The sequence below is a fragment of the Elephantulus edwardii genome, unplaced genomic scaffold (assembly GCF_000299155.1).
Source record: "Elephantulus edwardii isolate Elephantulus edwardi_28Jun2011 unplaced genomic scaffold, EleEdw1.0 scaffold00012, whole genome shotgun sequence".
In the NCBI taxonomy this organism is placed as follows: Eukaryota; Metazoa; Chordata; class Mammalia; order Macroscelidea; family Macroscelididae; genus Elephantulus; species Elephantulus edwardii.
Window position 1 is genome coordinate 30,480,555 of NW_006399762.1, and position 10,258 is coordinate 30,490,812.

Sequence of the window (10,258 nt, forward strand, 5' to 3'; positions counted from 1 at the left end):
AACAACAACAACAACAATATTTCCAAACCCGAAACCAATTCCTTGGTTGTCATTCAATTGATTATGACTCAAGGAGACCTCATGTGGTACAGAGTAGTACCACACTCTGATTACTCTTACTCTGGTTTTCTGACTCTGACTGTCATCCTTAGAGAGGTAAATTGACTGGCCTTTCTTCTGTGATGTGGTAGGTAGGTTTGAACCCTCAACATTAAGATTAAGTGTTGTGGTTGTTACATGTCATCAAGTGGTCTATGACTCCTCGTGACCCTATGAACAAAAGACTGAAACCTTTCCCAATCCTGTGTTATCCTTATTATCTACACCATGTTGAGTTCACTGTTGAAGTCACTGTGGCAGCCCATCTTGTTGAGGACTTCCCACCATTCCCACCACGATGTCTTTTTCCAAGGACTATCCCCTCCTGACAACATGCCCAACGTATGTAGGAAAATGGTTCATCATTCTTGCCTAGATTATGTATTTAAGCATGAAACAACCAGGAACGTTAAAAGAAATATAAAGGAAGAATGCACTATATCACCAGAGCTCCCTTACAAATGTAAATACATTTTTAAAAACTCAAAAATTGGGCAAAATATGCAAAACTATTACTCAATGGTGTGTCCTAGTGGTAAGAAGCTGCATTGTAATACCAAAGGCACGTGGTTCAAGTCCATCAGCTGTTCTGTGCGAGAAAAACGGGCAATCTTCTTCCATGTGATTTACTGCCTCTAAAAACCTACTGGAGGGTCAGCTGTGGGTCAGTTCCGACTCAACGGCAAACAACAACATATTAAGAAGACCAGGCTAATTCATCAGTGTAATAAATTACTATAAATTGACAATCTCTGAAAACCCACTGGAGGGTTAGCTATGTGTCAGTTCTGACTCTATGATACACAACAACAAGACATTGACAACATTTTTATACTGAAAATCTTATTCCAATACACATACATATGTATTGTATATGCCATACATATGTATTGTGATATGCCATCAAGTGGGTGCTGACTCACAGTGAATGTGTGAATGACAGAACAAAACACTGCCCAGTCCTGGACCATTGTAACAAGTCTTGCCATGTTTGAAAACACTGGTGCAGCCATTATGCCAATCTATCTTATTCTGGAAAGGGTTAAACCAGGTGGCTCCTTGGAGGCAAGGATTCTGAGGCTCCATCTAACATTCTTTGGACACGTTGTAAGGAGGGACCGGTCCTTGGAGAGGGATGGACTGGTCCTTGGAGAGGGATATCATGCTTGGCAGGGTGGAGGGACAGCACAGGAGGGGAAGACCCTCTATGAGGTGGATTGATTCAGTGACTGGGGTAATCGGGATGGGTGTGTCAGAGGCAATGAAATTGGCACAGGATAGAGCACGGTTTAGGGCTGTTGTACATAGGGTCGCTATGAGTCGCAAACGACTTGACGGCACATAACAACAACAACAACTCTGAGGGAAAGGAATGGACAATCTCCTTTGGTGAGATTAACTGCCTCTTAAGACCTACCTGCCAGAGGGTCACCTATGAGTCAGTTTTGACTCTACAGTACATATCAACAATTGAATACAAATCTTCTTACACTGAAGCCTTCATGAAAGAACCTTAAAGTTCTGCTTGGTTTAGTCTTACTAAGGGGAAAAAAATTACCTTCAGGCTAATGTGTATGTTGAATTTCAATTGACTGTTAAAATTTGATTGCACTCTCCATTTGGAAAAGAAAACCACACAGTTTTATCTTCTCAACTCTTGCTCTAGTTGTAATGTAGTGGACTTATTAATTAGAATGGCTTTCTTAGGACATTGTATTTGACTTCTGTCTCATGGCTGGGTTGGAACATGCAAATAGGGTATGTAGTCTATTGATGAGGCGATTGGCCAGTTTGGCCATCCTGCCAGGTTTAAATTGAGCAGGTTTAGCAGCAGAAACTAGGAATGTCAGTATCCGCCAAGAAAGAAGAAGTGGAGTGTGATTCTTGAACGAATCTAGGCTCTTGGAAACATGAGCTATTAATTAAAAGAGTAGAAAATTAGGGATTGGAAAAGTATAGCTAAAATGGTTACTTTGTTGCTCTAAGAGAAGAAAAGCCTGAGAAAAGGGGGCATATGTGTATGAATGAGATAAAGAGTGGAGAAGTGAATATGAATCAGAAAATGCTTATGTGTTAAGGTTTATGCGTTTATTTGAATATACTTGATGAATATGTAATTTTTCTTCTATGTAGTAATGTATGATAGTAATGAATACTGGATAATGTAGATCTCAGCAAAGTCCAAGTCTACCTTTGGCCCATACTTGACTGGATATACTGAAAACTAAAGGAAGATTTGCCGTGGAGAAATGTTTGGGGGGGGAAAGGGGAGTGGGCTTTAGTTTGGGAAAATTATTAAGCCTCACTCAGTACTCTGGGTTAGGAGATTTGCATTTAAATGGATTTATAGTTTAGCTTTGGATGCAACGTAGCAGAGAAAAGTCAGCTCCAGTCTAGTCCCCACTGCTTCCCTGTACTGGAAGTTAAAGAGAACTAGTGAGAACCTAATGTACTCACTCACAGTGACCACCGGGGTCCACTTGGTGAGTGGAAGTGGAAGGCACATATAAGGTTGAAACCAAAGCGATTCTATTTTTCTGGCCTTTATGACCCGATCTGAATAGGTCTGTGTGTTCCAGGAAATAGTAAATAATGTGAATAATGTTTACCTCCAAGCACGGTTTTATGGCCCACCCCAAGAGATAAAACAGGGAGTGCTGAAATAATGGAAAATGGCCCCAGGCCCTTCAAACTGCTGTGAGGACTTCCAACAGGCCAATGTAGAAGGGATAAACTACCTTATTCTTTCCTTTCTTCTGGGCAGATCCAAATGACCCTTAGCCTACTTTCACCAAAGTGTGAATTTTAATGAAAGCACATTAGCTATGTTGTTGTTGTTGTGATGTGCCGTGGACATATTAGCTATACACTGGGCTAATGTTGCTTCTGAACTTGGTCAGTTGGGACCTTTCAGTATATAGCAACAAAGATACAGGTTGAGTTTAGATATGTTCTGTTGGCACAGATGCTAAGGGTGAGTGAAGACAAGATGCTTGGCTGGGAGCAGGAAGTCATGAAGACTTCTAACTTGTTGACTTGATGTTAAGAACATGTTGTTAAAAAGAAAAAGAGCACAATTTTAGAAATACAAAAAGAGTCTTTGTAGTCTGTAAAGAACGTAAGTTAGACTGGTGACTGTGAAGAGAGGACTATGAGTTTGCTGTGTTATGTTTGATTAAAAGGGATTATGTCTGTCAAGTTGAAGTGGGGTAAGAATATGGTGGTGTGATGTTTAGTATATTGTTAGCAATATAAAATGACATTTAGGTTTAGAATGTTAGAAGTTAATAAGCAAGTGTGGGTTAGCATAAAGAGTATATTGTAAAATAGAGAAGGAAGCTAGTAATGCTAAAATTTAGAAGTCTAAAAATTGTTAAGAAAGTGTGCCTCATTGTTGAAAACATTGTTAGGAATAAAGAGTGAAGCTTAGGAAGCTAAAGGGTTAGAATGTTAAATGTAACAAGCAAGTGTTTGTCAGATAAGATATGGCCATGAAAATTTTTGGACACATTCACCGTGAGCAATATTCCAGAGACTAAATGCTAATGAAAAAATGCTATATTGGACCCAGAAAATTAATGTGCTTATTACAAAGTGCTAAAATTAAGTATAGAGGTCTAATGTGCTAATCTTGAGATGAATAACATCAATTTGATTGGTTTACATCCCTGGAAAATATCTTACAGGAAAGCAATGTGTTTATTTAGGAAATAAGTCCCACAGAGATTATTTACTGGGTGTGCAAGAGAAGAAGACTTTGAATGAAAGAGCTTGACATAGTGACTGTGGCAATGGGGTCAAGAGTGTTGGAGAATAAAACAGTGGAAAGCTCTGTGAAAAAAAAAAGTGTTGGAGAGGGTGAGGTTGGCTCAGGATAGGGCAAAGTTCAGAGAGATTAAACTCATAGGATTGCAAAAATTCTTGGTTGACTCAAAAGGCACATGACGACAACAACAATTCTGAACCATTCTGATTGTTGAAATCTTAGCTTTGGTAGACCTGTCCTGCATGAAATAAAGGCATAAAATCTGATCTTCTGGATGGAAAAAAACAGAGACATCAGAAGAGAACAAACCACCTCAGTGTCCTACATCTCTTCACTCTCTATTTCCTCTCTTGCTGGATTTTGCAAGGAACAATCCCTGTGGTGAGCATTATGCTTGGTTGAATACTGGTTATGAATAATTAGTTGCTAGACATAATTGTTTGGATGTTAATGCGTGAATGAATATTAAAATTTGAGCTGCCTTTAATGCTTTACCTTCTGAATTGATTTTATATGAAATATATATGGGCTTCATACATTATAGCTCCAATAAATGTGTTTGCAATTATAAAACCTTTTGTCAATTTTCTCTGTTTGTGTCATAAGCCCACACAATACATTTGCCTCATGTAAGGGTGTAAGGGTGAGAGTGAAGGGACTGGGTAGTCTTAAATGCAGGAAGATGTGTGGACCTCTGAGTTTACAGTTGGTACTGATTGATTCTTACCAAAGAAGGCTAGGATAAATTAGCAGAACCCAGCCAGATAATGTTTGCTGTGGTCTAGGGTTGGAATTTATATCCTATGGTTACATTGGACTTTGCTTATAGATGCAAATGCTCAAAGTCCTAGCCAGAATAGAACATTCTTCAAAGAAAGGAATGTTTGCTTTCTCAAAATACTGGTTTGATGATGCTGTTTTTAGGTGCTGTCAAGTAGAGTGTGGCTCATAGCAAGCAACATAGTACAACATTTGTTGTACGTAGGATCCTATGTGAACCCTCTCCTTTTCTGTATCATCCTCACAATTTCTAATTCACTAGAGCCCATTGCTGCCATCACTGTGTCGATCCACCTGGTTGTGAGTCTTTCTTTCACTGGACAATACACTGCCCTACCGACCATCAGGTTCCTCTCCTTGGAACATGCCCAAGCATGTGAGATGAAGTCTCATCATTTTTGCTTCTAAGGAGCACTCTCAGTCTGTTCCTTTTCCAATCCTTGGGCTCTTCTCCACCCTCTACACCACCACAATTCAAATGCATCTACTCTTCTGTGATCTTTATTCATTGTCCAGGTCTTCGATACATATCAAGTGTCTTTGAAAGACTATAATCTGAATCAGGCACAGTTTGGATCTCAAATTGATATCATTGTTTCTCAATAATTTGGAGAGGTCCCTGACTATGGACTTTCCCAGTGCAATACATCTCTTTATCTCACTGCTGGTACTAGGTTTCTTGATTATAGATCCAAACAAGATTAAGTGGTTAGTAGTTTCAGTCTTTGATTTGATGTTGTTGTTAGGTACCATCAAGTTGAGTACAACTCAGCGATTCTATGAACAACCAATCTGTACCTTGTCCTTTCAGGTGCTATCCTCACAATTTCTGACACACTCAAATCCATCGCTGCAGTTACTCTGTGAATCCACCTGGTCGAGGGTCTTCCTCTCTTTTACTGTTCCTCCACCTCCCAAAGTACCATGTCCCCCTCCAAGGAATGACCTCTTCTAGCAACAAGCCCAGAGTATGTGAGATGAAATTTCATCATCTTTTCTACCAAAGAGTACTCTGGCTGCACCTTCTCTAAGACATATCTATTTGTTCTTTTGGAAATCCATGAGATCTTCAACACTTTTCTCAAACACCACATTTCAAAGATATCAATTCCTCATCCTTAGTCATTACCGAGCTCTAAATGCATAGCAAGTAACCAAAAAGACCATAGGCTGAATAGAGTGCACCTTAGTCCTCAAGCTGACATTGCTCATAAGTAATTTGGAGAGGTCCCTGAATACAGACTTTCTCAGTGCACTATGTCTCCTGATCTCCTGACTGCTAGTACCAAGTGTATTGATTGTGGATCCAAGTAAGATGAAATCTTGACTGCCTCAATACTTTCTCCATCCACCATGATGTTGCCTATTGGCCCAGTGGTCAGGATTTTTGTTTTCCTGATGTTGAGATGGAATTGAATGCTGCAATATTTAACATTCTGCAGCTCGTGCTTCTAGTCCTTCTTTCAGCAAAAAACAGTTTTGTAACAGCAAAACACACTGGTTTCTTCGGCTGCCTAATGATAAAGAATTGCAGTGCCAACCCAAAGGCAGGCAGTTCAAACCCATCAGCTACAATGAAGGAGAAAATAGGTTATATCCTCCTGTGTGATTTACAGCCTCTGATTGGTTTGATAGTAGTGAGCAAATTGAAAAATTACTCTAAAATAAGGGATATGAAAGCATGAGATATAAAGTATCTGACCGGCATACATTCATGAATGCAGTCATTAATAAGATGATCTTAAGGGGAAAGTTAAGTCTTTCAATGGCTAGGAAAATCAGGGAATGGTGTGCAGTAAGTGAGTTATTGCTCACAACTGGTTTCCTAGGCAATTGTCTTTGATTTTTGCCAGATGACTGAGCAAGTACATGCAAATAGAATATGTAGACTCAGGATGAAGGGATTGGCCAGTCCTGCCATCTTGCCAGGTTTAAATCAAGCAGGTTCAATCACAGAAATTGGGAATCTTGCTATCAGCAGTAAAGAAAAACCAAAGAATGTAAAGCATATCCTTCTAGGACAGAGAGTTCTGCTGCTGACTAGGATCTAGATGAATGTATCAGCAACAGCAGCAAAGAACCAGAGATTGATGTGAAACAGAGCTGACCTGGGACTGCTGGCCCAAAGACCCAGAATCAGGAGCCTTCACCCAAGCTTACTGGAGGACTTAGAGATATGGGGTTGAGGGGAACCACTGTAATTAGCAAGACTAAGAGAGCTTTGTAACACTGACCTAACCGAACTAGGATGAAGCTCAAAGGGTCCATGAGCACGCTTAAGAAGCTGGCCTGACTGAAGAGCAATCTGAACTGCAACCTGTTAACTTCCTGAATAAACTCCTTAACAGTGAGTTTGGTTCTGTGAGTTCTGTGTGGCCATTGCAATGAATTTTTTTTAACCCAACAATAGAGCAATGAGACTCCTGGGAGAGAAAGTTAGTGTTAGAATTTGTAAAAGTAGGAGTGGAAGTATAGGATCAAGTCTTGCTCCTAGAAATTTGTTTTATACTGTGGGGGCTGTTCTGCCTTAAGTCTTCCCACTGGCTCCACTTTATTTTTAAGTTAGTGTGGATTTTTTTCCTTTCTTTTTTACACTAGCCTGCTGAAAATGTATTGTTTACATTTGTTAATTGTTAAATGAGAATTCAAGAGTGAACACATAAAAATTTCCAAGAGGCAAAACTGGCACATTTTCTTCCCCATACCTTTATGCCTGTTTTGAAATATCATTTTATTTGGCTAATAGAGAAGTTCTGACAGTCACCCTGCTGGCTCAGGAAGTAGGAAACCGATAATGCTTTCCGTGGATCTCAAGCCCAAGGACTCACATAGAAAGGCTTGTCATTTACTACGGTAGATGCTACTACTGATATTCTTGGGTACTTTGATTTCACAATCCTGATGATTTTATTTAGGCCCACGGAGGATTTTTTTAAAAAAGGAATAATAATTGTAGAGAAAAGAGAAAAGCATTTCAAAGTGGTATTTACCTGTTTATTTCTTAGAGGCTCAACCACTTCCCTAAGGCACAGCTCTAGGTCATACAGATAATCCTTCTCTGTCTGGATCAGCTCCTTGATGATTTTCAACCGCTTTGCCATCATTCTCTTTATCTGATGCTCTTCTTCTTGGATTGAGATCTCAGGTGAAGAACACCCAGCTTGTGGAGTCATCTTTTCTGTCCAATGAAAACATAAACATGTGAGGCTTTTTGCTGAGGTGTTTTTACTTGTTTGTTTGTTTGTTTACTTGTTAGTGAGGGAAAATACTTATCATTATCATTAGAGTATCATTAGTGCATCTGTTGATGAAATTATGTGCACTAGTTTTCCCTAAGGTCAGAAACTTATGAGACCACAACCAAGCAAGAGGAGAGGTGAGAATGGGCATTCTTTCCACTTCCCTTCTTTTTTATCATAAATACGTACATGTGTGTGTTTGCATGTAAAACAGAATATTTGTCACTTTAATATTTTTTCATGTTACAGTTTAACAAATTCAATGACGTTAATCATGCTGCATAATTATCATCCATATTTACCATCAAAATTTTATCTTAAGAAACAGGGGGAAAAGTTTTCTAAACAGTGACTCCCTTTTCTCCTTTCCCTCTTGCCGTTAGTAGACAATAAACATTAGCGCCCACACATTTGCTTATTCTGGTTAAATCAGATGAGTGAAATAATTCAATATCTGTTCTCTTGTGCTTGACTAACTTCACTCATCATATTGTCTTTAAGGTCCAATCATGTTATAGCATACATAAGGACTTTCTCTGTAAGGCTGAGTAATACAATACTGTTGTTGTTATGTGCCCTTGAGTTGGCTGTGACTCATAGAGACCCCAAGTACAGCAGTTCTGAAGCCTGCCCTGTCCAGAGCCAGTCTCACTGAATCCACACACTTACCCTCATTGCCCTGGTTACTGTATCAATCCATCCTGTCCAGAGTCTTCCTCCCTGCACTGTCCTTCCATCCTTCCAAGTATGATAACCTTCTCCAAGGACCAGTCTTGTACATCCACATATTGTATATGTGTATGTTGTTGTGTACCATCAAGTCAGAACTGACCCATAGCTGACCTTCCATATGGTTTTCAGAAGCAGTTAATCCCATAGAAGGAGATTGCCATCTTTCTCCCTCAAAGTATCTGGTGGATTGAATCCAATATGCTTGTCTTCAGGATTGCAGTGAAGCTTCTTAGCACTAGGCCACCAGACTATATTGCTACTGCTGCATGCTGTCGAGTTGGAACCAACTCATAGCTGATCCTCTAGCTGGTTTTAGGTGGAAACAGCTGGTGCTTTATTGGCTCACAGTGTCTCACCCCTAGGCCACCAAAGCTCCCTAAATATGTATGTATGTATGGGTGTGTGTCAAAGAAAAAGGTAGAATCTCGTTATTCATATATCCTGACTAGGAGGGACCAGTCCTTGGAGAAAGAGGACATCATGTTCAAAAGGGTGAGGGACAGCGCATAAGAGGAAAACCCCAGTAACTGGGGCAATGTGGGTAGATGTGTCAGTCAGTGAGAGTGACTCAGGACAGAGCAGGCTTCAGAGCTGTTGTTCATAGATTCTCTATGAGCTGCAGATACCTCGAGAGCACACCACCACAACATGTATATATGTACATATACATTATTGTTGCTAGGTGCTGTCAGATTGACTGTCACTCATAGTGACCCTATGAACAACAGATCTGAACCTTGCCCTATCCTGCACCATCCTCGTGATGTCCTTCATTCTCAAATTGTCTTTAAGGCCCAACCATATTATAGCATACATAAGGACTTTCTCTTTATGGCTGAGTAATACGCTACTGTTGTTGTTGTTATGTGCCCTTGACTCAGCTGTGACTCATAGAGACCCTAAGTACAGCAGTTCTGAAGCCTGCCCTGTCCAGAGCCAGTCTCACTGAATCCAGCACACCTAGCCTCATTGTCCTGGTTACTGTATCAATCCAATCCTTAAGGTGATTGTTGTAGTCACTGTGTTAATTCATTTGCTTGAGGATCTTCCTCTCTTTATCTGACTCTCTACCTTTTCCATAGGGCATCTTTTTTTAAGGACACGCTCCTCCTGAAAATATACCCAAAGTATGTGAGACAAAATTTCACCATCTTTGTTTCTTTTGAGTACTCTCGTTGCATTTCCTCCAAGATGTATTTGTTTTTTTCACAGTCCACAGAATGTTCAACACTCTTACCAACACTATAATTTGAAGGTATCAATTGCAATTTAATCTTCCTTACTCATGGTCCAACTTTCACATGCATACAAAATAATGTAAAATACCATGGCTTGTATCAGGCACATCTTAGTTTTTAAATTGACATTCTTTCTCTTTAGAATTTTAACAAGGTCTTTCATAGCAGATGGAGGTCTTGAACACCAATGTGCGAAGACCAGATGAATTGTGGGAAGAGATCAAAAAAATCATCCATGAAGAGTGCAAAAGGTCATTACAAAGACAGAGGAGGAAGAAAAGACCAAAATGTATGTCAGAAGAGACTCTGAATATTGCACTGGAGTACAGAGAAGCCAAAGCAGAGAGAATAATTTAAGATATTAAAGAGCTGAACAGAAGATTTCAAAAAGCAGAGTGGAATGA

The 10,258-nt window shown here is 39.8% G+C and overlaps 1 protein-coding gene across 1 annotated transcript in view; it reads right to left on the reverse strand.

Annotated features, from left to right (window-relative positions):
* The window catches only part of ARHGEF38 (Rho guanine nucleotide exchange factor (GEF) 38), a 271,058-nt gene that overhangs the window by 182,238 nt on the left and 78,562 nt on the right, over positions 1 to 10,258 (reverse strand). Inside the window, exon 2 of the mRNA XM_006881117.1 lies at positions 7,636 to 7,823. Coding sequence (XP_006881179.1) covers positions 7,636 to 7,823 — 188 coding nt within the window. The remainder of the gene's footprint in view (positions 1 to 7,635; positions 7,824 to 10,258) is intronic.